The following is a 19,775-nucleotide window of genomic DNA, read 5'->3' as shown; positions in this document are numbered from 1 at the left end:
GAAAACACTACGAAACTTTTGCTCATCACCGCCGCCACCACTCTGCCGACCAATCCGTGTATTCAAACCCCAGGATGCTCAAAGACCCGTGGAAAGAGGGCCCTCAAGCTATCTTCACATGTAGCAGCTGATATGTCATTCCCTTGCTAAAGGAACAAAGCATCCGCCTCTCCCCATACTTCTTGTTCTCTTGTCTTGACAAAAGTCTCCGCTTCTTTACTAGTCAGCTCGCCGTCAACGACTGAGCTGATGATATCCGGTACTTTCGGTGTATCAATGCTTCCTAAGCCCTCGAGAACTCGCTTGGCCGTGTCAACCTGTGCTCGAATCGCAGCTGTTTCCGCTCTGGTACGATCGAGATTGGATTGCATCAGCGCAATGGCCGATTCGCGAGCTTGATGGGGTCGGTATTCGTTCAGGACGTGGTGGAAGTTGATGAAGATGGTGCGCAAATCTTCAATTTTCGCCGCAGCCTTCGACTGGTTAGTTTGAGGGGAAACGGGGAAAGGCCGCGGTTCACTTACGTCGTCTGGCACCGTAGCCATGACGGCAACGAGCTCGAGAAAGTTAAGCAGCAGAGACTTGGCCATTTTCTTGAGCTCGAATGCTCGATCGAGATGCTTTCCGTCCTTCTCCTCCGAATGCGCCGGTACCAATCGCTTGATTTCACCTTCCTCGAGAGAAGGAAGCTTATCGTCGAGCTACGCGGATCATCAGCGTCCCCGGTTCAAATCAACCGTCACGAGCCGAAAAGACATACCGTATAGTTTCCGCCCAAGACTTTCCATGTTCCTGCTGGCGGCTCAGCCGGAGGTTGGAGATTCATGAGGCTTTCGGGAACATCTGGTATGCGGGCTGGCAAGTTCTTGACAGCAACGCCATCCTTTTCTGCTTGCGCTTTTCGCAGCTCTTCTATCCTGGCGACGTTTTCCGGGGTAAAGTCTCTCCAGAACGGCGGCGGGTTGGGGAACGTCGAGGCCAGCGCATTTTGCGATGGCTCTTCTGGATTGTCGGCCATGCGTATGGCGAGGGTATCGTCGCTGAGAGCCGCTGGATAATCTCAGGTCGGTTAAGGGTTGCAATCGTTCCCTAGTTGTTCGTGTGATGAAATTCCTGGAGTGTATTTGTCTCGGTAGCGTCGAAATGGTGGAATGTGGGTGAGAGTTTAATGCAACTACGAATTGCGCGACGGGACCTTGAAGGCACGGACAGCTGAAGATCGGCCTTGTCGAGGCAGCAGGAGTCAGGCCCGTCAGCAAGGTCGGTTGGAAAGCTATGGGCACCCGGGGTAGCGTCGGCAGGCCTTTCGCGCTCTGCTAACCCCGCTGTGCTTGAATCGAACTGGCGCCAACTTTGCCCACCTGGCACCTACACCTTGTCACCTCCACTTTCCAGGCCAGAGCAAAGGTACGGCTTCGCTACCACGCTACGTCGTTTGCGTTGCTTCCATTCAAATCTTAGCCCGAATCCAAGTTCGCCCGGCTTTCCGACTTTCGACGCCTCCTCGCCATTGAGCATAGTCCTCGCCATATCTGAATCTGCGGAGCATCCGCGCACATTTAGATATCGTCAAAACGCGTTCATACCTGCCATGGCCGACGTACGATCCCTCCTCCGTCAACAACGTGCTGCCAGACGAATCGAGCATCCTCACGCCGCCTACTCTGATGCGGGCAAGCTCCTCTGCACCCTCTGCCACGAGGCGATCAAGTCTGAGTCTCTTTGGGACAGCCATATCCGTGGATCCGGGCATACGGCCAAGGTCAAGGTGGTGCAACAAGCGTCCACGGGCGCGAGCGGATCGGCGGCCGCGAACGGAGTCTCCTCAAACAAGCGGAAACACGACTCGGATGAGGACATGGAAGATGACGACGCAGCCGATGCGGTGCGGAAGAAGCGAAGCAAGGGGAATATGGGCACTCCTGCTCGCCTGTCCGCTGGCGAGTCAGACCACGATCGCAAGGACGTGACACTCACACCACCTTCGCTGAACCGCCGAACGTCCACCACACCAGTACAGGGGGTGGAGATTCAGATGCCGTCGCGCCCGCATACTCCTGCGCATAGAGATGCGACTTCTTCAAATTCGACACCCATTGTGCAGCCCGTCGGTCCCTCGCCATTGATCCCACAAGAGGAGTTGCCGACGAAGCCGGTCACTGCTGGCCCGGCAACACAACAGAATGGCACGACTGGGAAGACTGCTGGAGGAACTGTTGACGAGGACGAGTGGGCAGCGTTCGAGGCCGATATTGCTGCGACAACAGCACCGTATTCGGAGGACGCCGTCATTGCTGCACCAGCCATGACGGCTGAGGAGACTGCAGCAGCAGCGAAGACAGAGGAGGAGGAACAAGCAAAACGACGTCTGCTTGCGGAGAAAGACCTACTTGATGAGAAAGAGGAGGCTACTCGGGCACTGGAAACGGAGTTTGAGGATATGGAGGAGCTTGAGGCTCGGGTTCGGAGATTAAAGGAAAAGCGGGAGGCTTTGAGGAAGCAGAGCTTTACGGGCACCACTGCGCCTGTCGAAAAGCCGGCTGAAGCCAGTGGCAAAGAAAATGTGGAAGTCAATGACGACGAGGAAGAGGATGACGAAGACGACGAGGACGAGGACGATTTCATGGGCTTCCGATACCGCTCATGACAATCGCCTTGTTCAGTCGAGCGTTCTTTTGTCTTTATTCCAAGCCCCCGATCATTTTACAATGGGAACCCCAGACGTTTTATGTTGTATAAATACTGTAATTTTACACTTTCACTTCTGGTTAGTAAATTCAACGTCCCCAGGCAATCCCTTTCAGTCACTTATACATCTCGAAGCTTGACATAAACATCTTGATATTATTGAAATCCTTCCTAACTACAGTAGACATTACTTTTTCACCATTAACACCCTTACTAAGGGAGAAATATGTCGTCCCCATAAACTTCCATCGATATATCACAACCGAAACCCATGCAGGCAATCAAACTACCAGGCGGCCAATGCTGTTGGCGCGCGAGGCTTGTGTACAGGAGCTGTGCCGGTCTGGTAGACAGTCGCGGTAACCGTATTATAGACGGTAACGAGAGCCACAGAGACGGAGCAGACCGAGTAGGTCGGCAAAGCGTTATCGGTTGTCGTGCCCGTCGCCGTTGCGGTTGCCGTGGCCGTGGCAGTGAGAGTAACGGCGGAGTCGCTGGGGACATCGGTCGGCTTGACGCACTTGCTGCCGTTCCAGTGGTTGCAGTGGTGGGCTGAAGTCGGGTTGGAACCATTGCCATTGTCATCATCATCGCCGCCGTCGCCGCCATCACCGCCGTGTGGAGGCTTGTTGGTCGGCTTACCGCCGTTCGAGCCGGTGTGCGTTGCCGTTGCCGTTGCAGAGGCGGAAACCGAGTCTGTCTGGGTGGCTTGCTCATCGTCATCATGGCCCGGCGCAGTCGTCTCAGAGCCCCCATGGCCAGTGCGCGTCTTCGTCTTGGTGTGTTCGTGGTCTCCGGGCGGCTTGGTCTTGGTAGTTGCTGAGCCATCAGGGCCTTCGCTGATGACTTCGGTGCAGGTGACGGTGACTTGTTCCTGCTCCTCGGCGGTCTTGGTCTTGGTAACGTGGACGGTTCGGGTCTCGGTCTGAGTTACTGGTTGGCGCGTGACTGTGAGGGTAGCCGTGACGGTCTCCTGGACGAAAGAAGCGGAAGCGGTCTGGTAGACTGTGGAATGGACGGTCTCGGTCTTGGTGATGACGCTCGGTGTGCCCTCCGGCAGACAGGGACAGGTGTTGGGGTTTGGCGGCGTTCGTGCTCTCAGGTTATCGGGGCGGGCCGCCGCGATTGTCGCCAAGGAGAGGACTGACAAAGTCAGGAAGCTACGTTGATGGACCATGGTGACGACGGTTCCCTGGTACTTGAACAGATCAATCGAGAATATGAGAAGTAGAGAAGCTCGGAGAGTATTTGCTATTGCTGGTGGGAGTGGGAAGCTGAGCAGTGTAAATGTGTTAGCTGAAGCTGATGATCAAGAAACACATCATCTTGTCTGGAAAGATGGCAGAGTTATATGCTCGTCATCTATACTGCGCGAGTATCTATTAGACAGTTTGCTTGCTGTAAGGCTTCTGGTGAACTTCAGGTTTGCGCTGCTGCCGTAGGAATGTCGTTTCCCTGTATTGCGACTTATTGCTCCACGAAGAACAATAGAGCCTGCCGAGGGTACGGAAAACCGGAGACAACTGCCTCTACAAATCTTTGGAGGGGGTTTCCATATTGTATAGCATTTCCCATGGCCATGAAGCCGTCTTCCGCTTGGATGGTCTTCAACCGAAAATGGACTGTGATCATGCCGTATTTGGCGATGAAGGGGGTTTCCCAAGTCAATAGTCCGTAGTTGAGCCCGGTTTTAGGGACCAGGGAGATGTGAGGAGGGAAAGAAGTGACACAGGGCTCAATATTGACGTCTGTGTCCCCAAGGGAGAGAGCTCTTGACTTCAACCCTTTCGCTGATAAGATAATCCGTCAAGCGTAAGCTTTGCGCGAGTCAAAAAGCAATGAAAGCCATTGGATATCATGCATTATGCGGTGGATACGCCGCAAAGATGTCGGGCAGGACGCATCACAACTGCGACGGAACGAATTGCCCCCATTGGGTGTTCGGCGATTACCCGTGGAATTTAAGTGAGGAAGAAGCCGCCAGGTCGGGTCAGTGCAAGGTCCAGGTTTCGAACACACTGCCGGGTCCTCCAGCTTTTTTTTCGTCCCAAAACACCAGAGAACCGCTGCGTGGAGCTCGGGCCTGGCCGTCCCGTCCCGCTGTGGGGAAATCTCGCGGACAAGATGATATTCCGGAACCGAGTCCGACCGCCTGCCGGAATGAGAACGTCATTCCATCGTCGCAATCTTACGCTTTCTGCCACCAGCATCATAATCCAAACACGCGCCATCAACCAGTCCCTCACGCCATCGTCTTGCCAAACACTGCTTGGTAGCAAAGCTCCGTCCACTCTTTTATGCTATCTTAGTTCTGATATTCACCGCCCACGACCGGCACTGGCCTCAAGATTTGCCGAGGGCAGCGCATCGCACGACTAGGGACCGACCCGCCGATTTCTCGATTCGCGATGGGCATTTGTGCGTCATGCCTCGGGCGGGGAAACAAGGACGTCTATGACGAGGTGGGTGACGTTGCGGGCTGGCGCACTCGCAGCGTAGCATGCAGCGGCTGACGGGCTTTCCAGGACGAGGAATCGCGACTTCTCTACGACGATCCAAACAATGTGCACTACGGCAGCTTCGGAGAGCAGAGTGTCAATGGACAGGAGGACCCGATGGAGGTGCAGCGAGAGACTGAGGCTCTGCAGCGAGTCGTAGCGAAAACGTCCGAGTACGTACTGACTCTCGACCCAAGCTCCGGGACGGCGGGCTTGTTCTCGTGTCAGGACCGGGAGTGCTAACATCGGACTTCCTAGCAATATGGTCGACATCTTCGAGATTGCCCCGCAGGATCACGCACATCGCTCTGCGCCGACTACATTTGCGTATGCAGGGCAAGAAGCCCGCATCGTGCGGTACCAGCATCTCCTTTCAAAGCTGGCGTCCAAGGACGACGCCCCAACCGGTGTTCAAGTGGATTGGCTTCCCCAGGAAGATGACACCATCGAAATGCGACACGGCGTACCAGCAGTCAAGACCGAGTTGGACAAGCCCCTTGTCGGTACATTCGCCGATGCAGCAGCGGCAATGGCTTGAAACTCTTGGTCATGAATCATTCTCCTGGTTTCTGCCCACCCGAGCTCACGGGCAGGGCGGCTAGGCTATGCTCCTTATTCTTGCGCTGTCTTTCTATCGAACATTCGTATTGGTCGACGCATGGTCAGGGTCCCGTCGGATTACGGCAACATGGGACGGAATGGCATGGAGTGACGACATCTTTTTCTCTTTTCCCTCGATACCCCTCCAAACACAGTTCGCAGACACACGCTTCTCAAAATTCCACCCACACAAAATCAGAGCAAGCACAATCGCACAACCGAGAAGCATCCACATTCACTCACATATCGCATTTTCTGTTTGTTTGTTTTTCTCCCCCTTCTCCCATTTTCTATTTCAAAACCCTGTACTTGGTTCGAAACCCTTGTATAAAACGTCTGGGCAACAACGAGGTTATGAGAAAGGTGGACACGATGGGCCCAAAAGACCACGAATTATCCGTAATCAATGAAAAATTCCCTCCATCCCACTTTGGAGCCCCCCTGGTTCGTACCATGGCGGGCCAATGACTGTGTCTCGAATATTCTTCAGCGGCAGGCCATGGGTTGCCTAGTCCATTGAAAGATGGCCACGTGCACCTCCGGCTGATGTTTACCTTTTCTAGTGTGGACCCTTTGGCAAGGAATGTTGCATCCTAGTTCGGGCCATGTTTGGAAGCGACACCTTTAGCTTGGATTTCGGCCGACCTTTCGGGGCGGACGAGCACATCAACACTGGACAGGAGGGAAGCATTTAGAGGCTCATATTAAGACTCTGATGCCCGCCATTCAGGGTTGTGCGGGAGTCTGTGCGGTTCCCGTGGCTCATTGGCGGAGGCGAGTCCAAGAAATGGTACCTTGAATGTGAAGTGGGATGGACGGCATAAGGAGGGGTGGTGTGCTGCGGCCAGATGGGGCGGCCTCCCAGTCCCATCTCATGAAGCCCGACACAACCCACCATTCTTCTCGTCCCTCTTCTGTCCCCAGTCTCTCCTACGCCAAGCCCTTCTTTCTGCTCCTCCCGCTCCTCCCACCACTTTGGCCTCAGGTCAGATGATAGGTACGCTTGTCAGTGTGCTGTGCTTACAGGGACCCTGGGGAGGGGCACTCGCGGGAGTCTTTGAGGGGGCTCATCCCAAAGCCGCGGGGTCTCGCCTCACTTGCTAGACAGCGACACGTGAGAACGGATGACGTGCCTTGAGGAACATAAACTTTACAAGCTCGCTATAGAAACACGAAATAACAAAAGGAGCAGGAGCGAAGAGGGGCTGGATGTTTGCTTGAGGGCCGCTGCTCGTCGTACCTGTGCTGTACCTAGACCAGATCGACGCAATACCGCCTCCTGTCCCTTCGCCATCGACTATCGCGTGCCACTCTCATTCGCCGGCAGAGTCTGCTTTCTGCAACTTACTTACCTGATAAGCACGCCAAAAACCTGCTGGATGGGCAGCCGTGCAGGAAGGAAAAAGTGGGAGAGCTTTTCTTCATCAATCCCTCCTTAGTCATGTGTGCCCTGGAGAAGGAAGCATGACTGCCACGCTTGCCGTTGCCATCATTCGGCTCCCAAAATTCAATAGTCTCTAGGTCCGAGCCGTTCGAGCTGGGCTTGCCAAAATGCGTGTCTGTATGGCCAAGGCCTTTTAGGCAGGGGACAGAAGAGTCAATTCGAAATGACGGAAGGGACTCCGAGGACAGCTTGAGATGAGCATACGAACTAAGCAAGGTGCTGCTGAGGGGCCCATCATTCGAGTCCCTGTCGCCGTCTGAGCGGCGGACCAAGTTCGCGACGAAGCATCCTACACGAAGCGGTCTCTTGCGGGCACCAAACGCACACAACACTTTGACTGCCAACAAGGGCTGAAATTAAGTATGTCGAGATGCTCTCCGGGTGAAGAAATAAAACTGTACAGGATCCTGTAGCCTCCGGTCTGGGAAATTTAAACCTTCGCCCGCCCAACCTGAGCAGAAGTGACCATGAATAAAGTGAAGAAGAGGAAGAAGAAGAAAAAGAAAGAAGAACAAAAGAGACCAAAAATGATGCAGAATCAGCGAATGAACGGCCGTTACGTGGTTCAACTTGGAAATTCCCCCCAAAGCCAGGGTCCGACAGGAAACCTCTCCAGTCCCGCAGTGTGTCAAAGACTTGCTTGTCGCTTTTCCCTCAATCTTTCTTCGTCAATCGATTTTCCGCACCATTGTTTCCGCGCACATTCCATTCCGTTTCGTCATATCGTCGTCCCCTCTAGATGCGAGGGAGGCTTGAGAGCCACTGATAGTAGAAGCCAAGTCAGCAAACGACAGTCCTGTAGCTGTGGCACACACACACTCTCGCAGCATGCACACACACCACACCCCCGACTCGGCTTACCCCTGAGCAGCAAATCCGCCACTCCCACCATGCCGCACAAAACAGGTCCAGCAAACGAGGGGCATTCGTTTATGGAGAAAAATTCGGAGAGGGAGGTGAGGGGAAAAGGGAAGAGCCGAACCAAAGAAAAAAAAAAGTTGCAACATACCCATATAGGAGCCCCTCCATGGACCATGATCAAACCGTCCAGCAGCAAAGCAGCAGCCAGGCAGTAGACGATCCATCAGGCCAACAGATTCACCCGTGTCCAATGCTGATTGTTCATTTCTTGGATCTGGCGGTTGACTTCCTGTATCTCGAGGTTTGTCCGCTCGATCGTCGCCTTGCGATTCCCTTCGCGGCACCACCGAGCGACGTCTCCTTGCATTTTGGTTAACCGACGATATTTCTTGTCCATATCGTAGCACAGCTTGCATCGATCCTCGTTTGTGATGGTTTCGTACACCAGCTTCAGTCCGCATGTTTCGCCCGTTCGGTACTCTTTGTTGCATTGCTGTTTGAACTGACCCCATCTCCAATATCCGCAGGACCAACGTGTTTGATAAAAGTAACACATTGTTCCTCTTGATTCTCGATCACCCCCTAAGGTCTTCTTCTTCTCTCTTGTCTCTTTCTTTTCTTCTTCCCTTCCGGTTGTCTCTTTCCTCTCTTTCGGTATTTTCTTTTTCGATGTTGTTTGTCCCCGTCCCCTGGCGGGCCGGTCCGTCTGGCTAGCTAGAGAAGGCAACTAGCTTGTCGATGCGCAATGTGGTGGAGAATAGAATGGAGGAGACAAGGAGGAAGAGGAGGAGCGGTGGCAGCAGAACCAAGAGAGGAGTAGAAGTGGTTCGTTTCGTTTCGGGGGTTTCGGGTAGGATATGAAGTCACGGATGCCAGGTTTGGTACTGGACTGTTCAGACTCTGTTCAGCCAGACAAAAGGTTTGTTAGCCATCTTTTATTTATGTTTTTTTTTTCCTGTTCTCTCATTCCCATCTTTGCAAGTTGGCCGCCCCCCTTCTTTCCTTGCCCCCCTCCCCCTACAACATGCAATACCATGCTGTACACAATGATGCTTCTTTGGTCACTTGTGTCCAATGATGGTCCATCTTCTTCAGGGATAGCCTTTTTGGCTTGGGGGGGCTTTTACCATGGGGGTAAAATGCGTGGGATGAACAGAAATTGAATGCCATGGACCATGGTAAAGGAGGGGCGTGTGAAAAGAAAATCCAAAAGAAAATGGTTCAAAACGGAACTGACCAGGCAGACTGTAGTATTATTGAGAAATGGCCGCAGCAGTCGCAGCAGTAGACAGCAGCAAGAATCCAGCCAGCTACAAGTGGCAGTGGTGTGCCTGGCAGCCCGTTTCGGCAGAGACAAAGGATGTCGTTCGCAACCGCGATCGAGAAGTCTCTTTTTTTTGGCTGTTCGGCGCAATGGCCGTTGGGCAGCAGTGGTCTCTTTTTGCTGGCCCGGCTCGGGGGTGTGGGTAACGGGGGTACGTTTTCTCGATGTTGCTTGACCGGAAATACACCAAGGTGAGGTTGTTCGTTCCTTTTTTGGCCGTTTCGAGGTTTAACAGTTTTTTGATACTCGTTTTCTGATTTTCCCCGGCAGCGATGTTTCCGTATCAGGCGTATACAAAGCGGATTTCGACATCGATGTACCTGTGAAAACGCTTTTTTCTTGCAGGTTCTTGTCTCATAGTAGCATGTTTTTAGTCTGAGGGGCAACTGAGCTAACTTATACTTTGTCAAATAGTTCGAGGTCGTTGATTGGGACCCGCACGATGTGTTGTCACGACTGGCACACATAATGCCTCCATACAGATACAATTCACCACACTGCGCTACACTACACACGTACGTTCGCGCATGTATACCTACATGATGCATATTCAACAGGCCGCCGCCATGGCCATGTTCAACTTGTTTTCTATTCGAGGCGTGGGAGCAATCATCAATTGTCCACTAGCCGCTGCCTCCACTTACACAACGCTCGTGTCCAAAAGAACGACGACGACCGACCCATACCGGCTTAATCGACTTTGATACTTCTCAGAAAAGCGGAAATGACGTACATTACATCTGTCAACTTTCATGGTGGGTATCATGGCTTTCCAAATTCCGTCTCGGATCCGCCCCGTATGGTACATCGAGTCTCGTCGCCGAGATCTTCGTCGTTATTCCCCTGTCGATGATACGAACCTTGAAACGCATATATTAGCCTGTCACCCGCCAGCTTGCATCTCGAGGCTGAGGCTGGCGGTCATCGGAAGATATCTGCTTGCCACGTTTATCGTAGCTTCGAAAATGTCCTCGCAGGGCCCAGGGGACCTTGCTCGACGCTTTGCACTCCACTCTTCAGCATTGGAGATGTTCTGATATGTTACGACTTGCAAGGGGGCATGGAATTGAGAACAACAATCTAGCCTGGCTCCAAATATGAACGATGCAGGGAATGAAGAATGCCTCGAAATTGGTGTGGGTGGACATGATGAGGCGTTGGTAGGAGAAACACAAAATGAACGCCTATTGTGTGCCTGAGCTGCCAAATTTCAGGTACGAATTGGGGTGGCATATCTCCTCCATCTTTCTCTGTATCATTAGGCATTCATTTCAGTGTTCAAGCAGCTGCCCGCCTCTCACCTTCGTCCGGTGTGGTACATTCGTTCATCAGGCGCGATTCCTTTATCCTACCGCAAAATCATTCCTCTTTCCTGTGGCTCAATGCCCAGTTGGTGTTCTTCCCTGGCCCCTTGGATGTGACAGTCACAAACATAAGGCGGAATTTCTCCACTTTCAACGAGCTTTTCTTGTATGTATGTGGACGGATATGATGCTGCAGAAGACTTGCAGATTTCATCTCCCAGGTAAAACCTTGAACAGCACCCTTGGGGGTTCTTTGAAGTGGGTGTTCCCGCTACGGGCTGCGACCTGCAAGTATTAGAGCGACGGGGTGGTATCTAGCCTCCCGCTCAAGGTAAGGCTGTCTTCTGCCCGCTCTGCTTGCGGCCGCTGTGGGGTTCTCTATTTCATACGTGCTTAATCCCTGATTGCGGTTTTGTTTCTTGTTTCCTTGCACACGGGCCATGGTTCGTCCCGCCAGCAAGAGATAATTGTCAGCTTGACGTGGAGGGTAGGGATATTTGGCCATTTCCCCTGGAGGGGCCTTGGCAAAGGAGGGGAGGATGGATGGTAGCCGGCATGAACCATCGAGCCATTGTCTATTTTCTGCGGCATTCCTTTGGAAACTATTGGCTCCCCCACACTACTGGCATATGGATAGAGAATTATGGTGAAGGCCGTGTCTAAGGTCGGAAGGCAAGGGCTTTTCAACGGCGCCAGGGTCGGTTGACCGAGGGCCGCTCCGTGAGACCACCTGGGCATTGCCTGCCGCACATAATGGAACGTCATCGAGGTGACATGGATGCAAGGTTGAAATTTTCATCGCCACCTTCCTATCCCCTACTTCCGTCGCCGCCGGTCTACTTGAGCCTAAACACGCCCGAGAACGCTAATAAGTACACTTGAAAACCCCAGACGAGACACAATGATTAAGGCAGGAGAACTGTCATTGCAACCTCAGGGACCCTTGCAGCCACTTGGGCAGGGACAGGCAAAGAAACCCCGGACAAGGCCAGCTCAACATGCAGGCGACATCGATCTCAACATGTCAGGAAGAAAGCCTTGTCACTCAGGGCCAGACCTCTCTGAGCCGGATGCCCGTTTCCTGAGTCCGTCGACCTGGTCATTGACGAATAATCGGTCGTCTCATCCACCCCTGTCTTGTATGGTCTGCTTCTATGGAGGGGGAAGGGGGGGGGGGGTGGTTGATTATGTCTCGCCTTATGATGTAGGTCTTATGCTACCCCCCAGTGGTGGGCTAAACCAGCTCACCGGCCATGCGGGCTAATAACCGTCTAGGTGTACCGTCGAAGAGATTGAGAAAGTCCGCAGACCCATCCCCTCACATGAACTATCTGGCTTGTCCGAATACGGACGGCCCGTTTGCTTCGTCTACTAGATACCCTTGGATTACGGCGGACCTTGCGACGAGCAAGTTGAGAACGGTCCTCACGAAGGCCTTCGGGCGTTGGTTAGGGCCCTGGGCAGGACAACGTGGCGGCCGGCTGCTGGCCATGGCCGATGTTCCACACTACATTGCGTTCGATCTGCATCAGAGCCCCAACGAAGGTGCATGTGCCTAGACCCAAGCTACGTTAAAGGTATCTCCTGATGAGAGGCATTGTACTCACTCCCTCTTCTAGTTTGGGCTGGCAATGTGCGTCGGTTGCCGATCAAAGATGCAGCATCACGGCTCCAGTCCGCCCCTTCACCTATTTCACCTTAGTGGGTGACGTGTGGCTTGCCGAGTCCACCGGATGAAGTTCCCCGATGACACCTCATTCACCAGATGTAGCTCTTGTTACAGTCCGCAGGTAACGATTAATCAGTGTTGACTCTCATTGGAATAAACGGCACCGCCTATTCCTTCAACCGAGTCTGTCCCTTGACTTACTCGATGACTTGCTCGCGAACGTTGTCAGCAACTGACACGGGCTTCCTATGATTGGGTCTAGGCTAGAAAAGAACCGCGCTTGCAGTGGTTTGTCCAATCTACTCGAGCTGCAACAATCAAAACGAGGCTCCGGTGCTCTGTGCAGGTTGGGGGAAAATCAACGAGCTTGATCGAGCCTCCTTGCACTTGGCTTGGCACACATGACAGATGAAAGTTGAGTGGTCGAGCGGGGCCACGAACACCTCTCCCGACATTGACACACCTCCTGCAACTGTTCAAGGTTCACAAGTAGGGAGTCCCTTGTGAAAGACGGCGATGCGCTGTCAACTAGAAGACCGTTTATGGAAAGGCTTGCGTTCGTGTACATCAAAAGGCTCGAAAGACTACAGCGGAGAATGCCACCATTACATAGACACGGCCGTTATTTGACTGGGAACAATAGCTGAACGACCAGCCGCGCCACTCGAGACTGACCTGGTCACGACTGCCGCCGGCGAGGGCATCATACTTTGTCAGGGGGAGGAGGGTGGCTGTAAAGAGGGGAGGCCAGAGATGCGGCCAGTCCATTCTCGAGGCCGGGTGATCCGTGTTCGGCGCCGAGACGACTGTCGGTGAGGTTGTCGCTCTCGCGCGGGCACGTCGTGAACCGTAACCTTGAGTGGGAGCTGATGGGCAAACGGGACGGCCCGTTTGCCGTAGGAAGGATGTTGAGCACGTCCTCACCTCGGATGTTCTAACGGTGGGAAAGCTCTCTACACGAAGCGAGGTAGCACTGGAAAAACTCCACTAAGAGTGCTTTAAACCGTCTACCTATCATGAGCTGTTGGGGTGTTGCAACTAAGGAACACCTCTAGACCTTGATTTTGACAGGACGAAGCTAAAGAAACACGAAGCATTAAGGCCAATGATTATCCCGGGCTTCCAGGAGACGCCTGCAGGCCACCCGAACTCTTGGGATTTTGCGAATCATGCGCTGAAGAAACGATGCACCGTTATTTGCTACGTGATTGGGTGCATCTGGTGAAAAGAGACGACAAATAAAGGCCAATGACGGGCAGAAGAAACGCACGTCAGCACGCTACTCGTGGTTGCCACGAGACGGTAGGGCACGAACGTGTAGACAAGCTGAAAGCCTACTTTGGTGGAGAAGCTGTGATCAGCTGCATTGCGTTCCAGGACCAGCAATGATTCCGACATGGACTTCCACGGGATTCCTTGTCTGCTGGCCCTGCTACGTCGATGCTCGATTGAGGGGCACCGGGAAAGAAGGCAATCTGCCAATGAGTGGGACACCAAACGGGAACAGACGACGTTGAGACAAACGAAGTATTTCGATGTGACCAGGATGCGCTTGACGTTGGTCGCCTAGGACAGACGCGTTTCTGTTGCAGCCGCAAGGAAGGCCACCCAAGAGTGTGATTGGACGAGGCCAAATTCGAATTGGTTGGGCCGAGAAAATCGGTCTCACCACCACATCAGGAGCCAAAATCCTTCTGACAGTACGCGGTCTGCCTCAATTACCAGACATCTCGAAAGACAGCGCGGTTCAAGCACGGGGCCGAGGCCAAAACTAACAATGCAGACGGATGGTGGCAGAATCTGGTGTCCGTGTCGTGGGAAAAGCCGCTTGGCTGCTGATTCCTGCCCGATGCCAATGCGAGAGCCCATCTTGCTCGTTCATGCCGTGTGACGGGGTGTGATTGATATCGTTCGATGCATTTCGAACTCCGGCTGGTTGATGACAACGAAGGCGTTGACAAGGCGTAGTCAAGACTGCAGCCTCGTTCATCTAGGGGCTGCATACTGTATGCCGTTTGCTGTATGCTTTGACCGGTTCGTAAGAAGCCTGCCCTTGCAGGTTTGATGGCGGTTCCCTGTGGCATGCAGCAGGTGGTACAGTTATGCCTAGAATAGATGCGCCAGGGTCTGCGTTGTCCATTGTCGTTGCAACTGCTAAGATGGCGGGAACCGGGGGTAGCTGCGGGCGTCCGTTACGGGTAGGTTCGAGGACACAGAATGGAGGGTCTTGACAGCAGTTCGTGGAGAATCCAGCTGTACAAGGGCAAGATGAAAGGCAGGTGAAGTAGCCAGGGTCAGGGCTCTTGCTCAGGCTGTAGCAGATATCAGTCGGTTGAAGCCCAAAGCTCGATGTGTGAAAGTAAGGCACCTTGGAGAGCATGGGTAGAAGCGAGCTTCTCTGTTCGGATCATTCTGTGTCTTGGGGATGATCATGAACAGGTGCAAGTCGTGCCGGCCCGTTATGAGGCCAGGTCCAGGTTGTCCGTGAACACGGCCTAGCCCTTATTCAGGGGTTCTTGGTAAGAAACTAGGCCGGTACCGCTGGCGGCTTAGGGTAGGATGTGGGATAACGATTTTGCTTCCGACTTGAAAGCAAGTAGTTGAGCCTCTAAGCTGAGACGCGTTCGTTGGAATTGTCCAATTAATCAAGGCAGTTGTCCGGTGCGTGGATGGCAGGGCGTTGGGTTGTGGCTTGACGACGGGTGTGGATGTTGGACGTTGGAAGGCAAGGAGGAAAGCGCCGGTGGAAAGCGTAGACCCGGAGCTGTTTGAAAAGTGGGTCTCTCGGAGCAAGGGGTGTCACAGCCGACTGCATTTGATGCAGTCGGATGATGGCCATTTGGTGGTCCATTGGTGGTGTTGGGTGACTGCCCCATTTCGGCTAGATCTTTTGACAGAAGGCACTACCCGTGGCGACCGGCACGAGGAATGAGGTGGCCGAAATCTGCGGAGAGAAGAGAGACGGGGAAGCTAAAAGCCCCTCCCGTGAGCTTCCTCTTTCTGTAGATCTCTGGAATCCCAAGCCCACCTGAGGTGATGAAGGTATCTTCTAGGTATCTGAGGTAGGTACCTTACTTTCCCCCATTTCATTCTTGCTAAGGTACGGATAAGGTACCTTTAATTTTCCAAAGAAGCTGACTTCCTGCCTCAGTACTCCGCACCTCAAGGCACCTATACCCCAAGGTACCTTATCTTGAGCTACAGAAGATAGGCAGAAGCGACTGAGATTTTGGATTGATATTGAGATGCCTAAGCCTGAAGGATACGCGGTGGCGGCGTTAGCGTCCGCTCCAATTCAGCGCCGGTTTCTATTTTCAACGTCTTCTTTGTGGAAAATAAGGTGCCTTATGCAACGTGGACACAATGATTAAACGATTGAGGAGAACGCATCGGAGCTGTTGTGCTGGGGAGAGTCGATGGTGGCTTGGGAAAGTGCGTGTTCGTTCCGGCGCTAGGTACAGTGCCAGCTCCTGCCGTTTGATGAAGAAGCACCTTGAGCTCCTGCCGATTACCTATCAAGAGGCATCGTTGCGCACTGTGAGTCGCACCTGCCGCCAATACCCCTGTTCCTGGTTTCTGCCTGGACCGTGTGACGCAGCCTGGAACGATGGAGGCGCAAGCTGTATCCGTACAGTACCTTACCTAGTTAGATGCACCAACCTTAAGGTGAAGGTGCGTCAGGCCCCATTCCTTCCCCTCCATATTGTCACGCTCCTTCCCAGTTCAATGCCCGTCGTCAACGCGTCTGCAGCCTCAGTATCAACCGCATGCTCATGATTCAAGTTTCCGCCGGATGAAAGGTACGCCTGTCAACTCACTCATCATCAACCTATGTCATCGGCCTCAACTCTGGCCTCGACTTTGACCGCGAATTAGACCCCATCTCCTCGGCCCGCCAGCTCGCTTGACCACTGTCCCTTCTCCGTATCCTACTTACCCGAGCACCCCTCATCCGTCCCGATCATCCCTTCCTCGCGCCTTTGCTTCGCATTCTATCTTTGCCCGATGGTTCCCCCGATCTTTGCCAGCATCGAATAGGACAGTCGATCCCGAGTGGACGCGTTAAGCATTTCGTCGCATTACTCTTGAGCTGGAGTCTTCATGCTCCTCTCGTCACATCAACGAGACTAGTTCCGCGCCGCGGATTTCCTCCAAGCGTTAAGTCTACCGGTCGCTGGCCGGGCCTCCAACGACCAGTCTCTCCACGGCACGCGCGCGCAAAGCGCAAAAACATCTACTTACCCGACCTTTTCTGTTTCACTTTGACGCGCGCGGTACTCTCCTCGACTCGTCTAATCTTCTCGACTTCAGCGCATCTTTCTCTGTTCCCAACCTACTATCCACACAAGGTTACCAACCTATCGCGAGGCTTGCCGTGCCATGGTACCCAGCATATCTGCCCATGGTCTCATCTGAAGCACTTGGCTCTATCCCGCACTCCCTCATAGCGACCTCGTCGGTCCCCGCGCCCCTTCCTTGCTTCCTACGCAACTTATCCACGCAATTTCGTGCTTAGCGCCTACCCGGGCTCCGGACCATACTCCGAACCGAAGAATCCCCATTTCATTATTACTCCGAAGTAACGGGCAACCACCTTATTGACCACGACTGGACTTGAACAGCTACTCCAGCTGTACCAACTGTTCGTACAGCTCCACATCTTTGTCTCATCTGTGCTTGTGCTCTTTGGAGACCAGAACAATTCATTTGGTGTCATCACCATCTCGTCGCTTGCAGGCGACTGACTCAGCCATGGACGCAATGCACGACGAGATGGCCCCAGATCAGCTCCTCTCTTCGACCCGCCAGCTTGCTATATCACATTCTTCTCCCGCATTGTCTGTACCCGCCGGCGATCATGGCCCGGGCTACGCCGTTTCCTCCACTCAGCTCGACTCCACGTATCCGGCGGTCACTGATGCCCGACCATGGCCCCAAGCAGCCGATGGGGTTCGTGACGATGATTACTACTACCATCATCACGAACAGTACCTTCTCGAGGCCTCGTCAGCGTCTTGTCTGGCGTTGTTTCGGCCTCCATATCAGCCTACAGGCGCCATTTCAGAAATTCCAAACGAGATCATGCTACACATCCTTGGCTATTTGGATGTGAATGATCTCTTGTCAACTTCGAGGGTAGGCGTTCCCCACACACAAGTGACTGTCTATTCTCTTTTGCCTTGGAACTCACTCGCTTCATCCTCCCTTATGCGAAATTCCCACCTGTGCTTGCTGTCCCCTCCGTTGACCGACCCCGTTGTTGCTGAACTCTGCTGATGACATAGACCAATCATCACCTGCGTCACCTGTCCCTCTCGCCTATTCTCCATCACTATCGGCTCCGTCACACGCGTGCCATCCTGCCGCCGTTGTTATCTTCCCCTTCCCGCCCTTCTCTAGCGGAGCTCATCGCCCGCTCCATCTTTCTGACTCACACATCGGTCGTCTCGCGACGCCTTGCTCGCTCTCTGGTCTCCATCCGACTGTCCCGCCGACTGGCCTCGCGGCCCTCGGCCGAAGCCCTCGTCAAGCGGGCTGTGCTCCCGCCGGAATGTGTCCCCGGAATGAGTTTGGTGCAAGTCGCGCCCGCTCTCGTTGCGAAGCGCCGCGCTATTGAAAAGGAGAAGGTCAAGGATGGCTTGAGAAAGTGGGTAGAGGGCGTGTGGAAGGGCGAGGTACGTCAGCGAGAAGAGGGTATCAAGAAGTGGGAGGAGACCAAGGGCGTGGGTAGGGTCTGGCGGCTCCGACGATTCTGGGAGCGTGTGTCGAGGGGCGACGGTGCCGATCTCCGGTAGGCCAGTGAGGCACTCTGTACGACTCTAAACTGAACTGGGTATCGAATTGGGCATTGAGTTGCGGCTCTGGGAGCCGCCAACGGCGTTACTGGGCAAGGATCACGATGTATTCATAATGTCGGTCATAATGAGCCAAATGTGCACTAGCAAGCAACTGTGAATTCCGTTGCCGTCTGTCTGTCTTCGCGCAATGTGGCACCTTTGCATGTCACTATGGAACACACATAGGATAGCATCCTGTCCTAGGTTGCGAAAAGTTGTGGATGTAATAGTCGTCAGGTTTGTTAATGCTACAAGTAATCATAATCCACCGCGCTCAGCCGTCCTACAAACCAGTCTGGCCAACAAAGCAGTGCGAAGCACCGGCCTCGATAAGTATTCCCTTATGAATCTTCTACCTTAATCCGACCGTTTGCTCGTTTCAAGAATAATAGCAATAATCCAAAGAATGCCTACGAGGACAGAAGCCCAGAAAGAACAGAGCGAGACGTAGTAGATTGTACGGATTCGACTGTCGATTCTCTTTTGGAAGATAGGGTCAAAAAGGCCGTCTTCGGAGGGATACGTGGTCTTTGGGGGTTTCTTCCAAAGTGAAAAAAATCCAAAAGTTAGCAAATTGTCGATACAGAATGCAAACGGTAGCAGGATTGCACTCACTTCGATAGAAGGCTTGGGAGACACAACGGGGCGGCGATTACACTCGGGGCATTGATGATGAGGGCCGGCGCACTGTAAATTGCCATCGTCAGCGAGTCTGCTCTGGAAATCATTGACGGATCGAGAGTCCCGCGATCGTGCATACCTCGTCGCAAAAGACATGGCCGCACCCGAGGGGTTGGCAGAAGGAAGCGCGACATTGTCTGCACTGGTGGGCGGGTGCTACACCAGGAGACGCTGAGCCTGATGCCGGAGTCGACGTCGGTGTTCTTGGCTCCGTCCCGGCAGCCGAGACATTGGTGTCATTCGCAGCAGCAGCAGCCATTGTGAGCTTGTGATAGCCGTAGTCTAGCGACGGGTGATGGGTCTGGCTGTTCGATTTTCCAGATGGAGCAACACGTTGATAAACGGAAAGACGACGGCGTTCGCGTGAAAGAAATTGCTCTCAAGATGAATTATCTCAGTGGCGGCCGGCGCGGAAAAGAGAAGATTTGGAGAACGATGTCTGGGGTTTGGCTGCTACCGGAAGGGAATAAGGACAGAGCTGTGATGAGATGATTGATGCCATGTAGTTCGGAGATTGGGACATCATGTTAGCACTCAAGACTCGAACCTGCCAACTGCCATCCATGGAGGTGTAAAAGATGGAAGGAAGGAATTACAGAGGTACATAATGATGCTAGGTACCTAGGTAGCTCCCAAAACTGACATGAACCCAGCCTGATGTTTCTGCTTGACGAGCAGGTGCATACTTCAAGGAGGACCGGTGTGTGCTGCGGTGTTGCTGACGTGCCACGAAAACCTGAAGCACTAACTCAGTCCCAGAAGGATGCCCCTGAACCTTCTCGTAAATGCTTCCTGAGAATCAAGCGTCACGGCCGCTTCTGAATGATGGCACCTTCCCAAGGAAAACCTGCCCCTGATGTTGTGGAAGG

The 19,775-nt window shown here is 53.4% G+C and overlaps 9 protein-coding genes across 9 annotated transcripts; 3 read left to right on the top strand and 6 right to left on the bottom strand.

Annotated features, from left to right (window-relative positions):
* Positions 1-146: 146 nt before the first annotated feature.
* On the bottom strand, positions 147-1,018 carry CTAM01_13413 (uncharacterized protein; the record flags this gene model as incomplete). The annotated part of the gene is made up of 3 exons (XM_060529417.1): positions 147-473; positions 525-701; positions 761-1,018. The coding sequence occupies 3 exons, from the start codon at positions 1,016-1,018 to the stop codon at positions 147-149; spliced, it is 762 nt and encodes a 253-aa protein (XP_060375981.1).
* A 573-nt stretch (positions 1,019-1,591) lies between these two features.
* CTAM01_13412 (uncharacterized protein) lies at positions 1,592-2,647 on the top strand (the record flags this gene model as incomplete). Its single annotated transcript, XM_060529416.1, has 1 exon — positions 1,592-2,647. The coding sequence occupies one exon, from the start codon at positions 1,592-1,594 to the stop codon at positions 2,645-2,647; it is 1,056 nt and encodes a 351-aa protein (XP_060375980.1).
* A 327-nt stretch (positions 2,648-2,974) lies between these two features.
* On the bottom strand, positions 2,975-3,865 carry CTAM01_13411 (uncharacterized protein; the record flags this gene model as incomplete). The annotated part of the gene is made up of 1 exon (XM_060529415.1): positions 2,975-3,865. The coding sequence occupies one exon, from the start codon at positions 3,863-3,865 to the stop codon at positions 2,975-2,977; it is 891 nt and encodes a 296-aa protein (XP_060375979.1).
* Positions 3,866-5,096: 1,231 nt separating this feature from the next.
* CTAM01_13410 (uncharacterized protein) lies at positions 5,097-5,724 on the top strand (the record flags this gene model as incomplete). Its single annotated transcript, XM_060529414.1, has 3 exons — positions 5,097-5,150; positions 5,214-5,359; positions 5,445-5,724. 3 exons carry the CDS (start codon positions 5,097-5,099, stop codon positions 5,722-5,724), a joined length of 480 nt encoding a protein of 159 aa, XP_060375978.1.
* Positions 5,725-6,477: 753 nt separating this feature from the next.
* Positions 6,478-6,684, bottom strand: CTAM01_13409 (uncharacterized protein; the record flags this gene model as incomplete). The annotated part of the gene is made up of 1 exon (XM_060529413.1): positions 6,478-6,684. One exon carries the CDS (start codon positions 6,682-6,684, stop codon positions 6,478-6,480), a length of 207 nt encoding a protein of 68 aa, XP_060375977.1.
* A 1,630-nt stretch (positions 6,685-8,314) lies between these two features.
* Positions 8,315-8,647, bottom strand: CTAM01_13408 (uncharacterized protein; the record flags this gene model as incomplete). Its single annotated transcript, XM_060529412.1, has 1 exon — positions 8,315-8,647. One exon carries the CDS (start codon positions 8,645-8,647, stop codon positions 8,315-8,317), a length of 333 nt encoding a protein of 110 aa, XP_060375976.1.
* A 5,731-nt stretch (positions 8,648-14,378) lies between these two features.
* CTAM01_13407 (uncharacterized protein) lies at positions 14,379-14,799 on the bottom strand (the record flags this gene model as incomplete). Its single annotated transcript, XM_060529411.1, has 2 exons — positions 14,379-14,700; positions 14,747-14,799. The coding sequence occupies 2 exons, from the start codon at positions 14,797-14,799 to the stop codon at positions 14,379-14,381; spliced, it is 375 nt and encodes a 124-aa protein (XP_060375975.1).
* A 2,341-nt stretch (positions 14,800-17,140) lies between these two features.
* On the top strand, positions 17,141-18,183 carry CTAM01_13406 (F-box domain-containing protein; the record flags this gene model as incomplete). Its single annotated transcript, XM_060529410.1, has 2 exons — positions 17,141-17,524; positions 17,674-18,183. 2 exons carry the CDS (start codon positions 17,141-17,143, stop codon positions 18,181-18,183), a joined length of 894 nt encoding a protein of 297 aa, XP_060375974.1.
* Positions 18,184-18,582: 399 nt separating this feature from the next.
* CTAM01_13405 (uncharacterized protein) lies at positions 18,583-19,165 on the bottom strand (the record flags this gene model as incomplete). Its single annotated transcript, XM_060529409.1, has 2 exons — positions 18,583-18,912; positions 18,986-19,165. 2 exons carry the CDS (start codon positions 19,163-19,165, stop codon positions 18,583-18,585), a joined length of 510 nt encoding a protein of 169 aa, XP_060375973.1.
* Between the last annotated feature and the right edge of the window lie 610 nt (positions 19,166-19,775).

The sequence above is a fragment of the Colletotrichum tamarilloi genome (genome assembly GCF_030869305.1).
Source record: "Colletotrichum tamarilloi strain Tom-12 chromosome Unknown Scaffold_95.1, whole genome shotgun sequence".
NCBI classification, from domain to species: Eukaryota; Fungi; Ascomycota; class Sordariomycetes; order Glomerellales; family Glomerellaceae; genus Colletotrichum; species Colletotrichum tamarilloi.
This window is presented reverse-complemented; position numbering and strand designations above follow the sequence as displayed.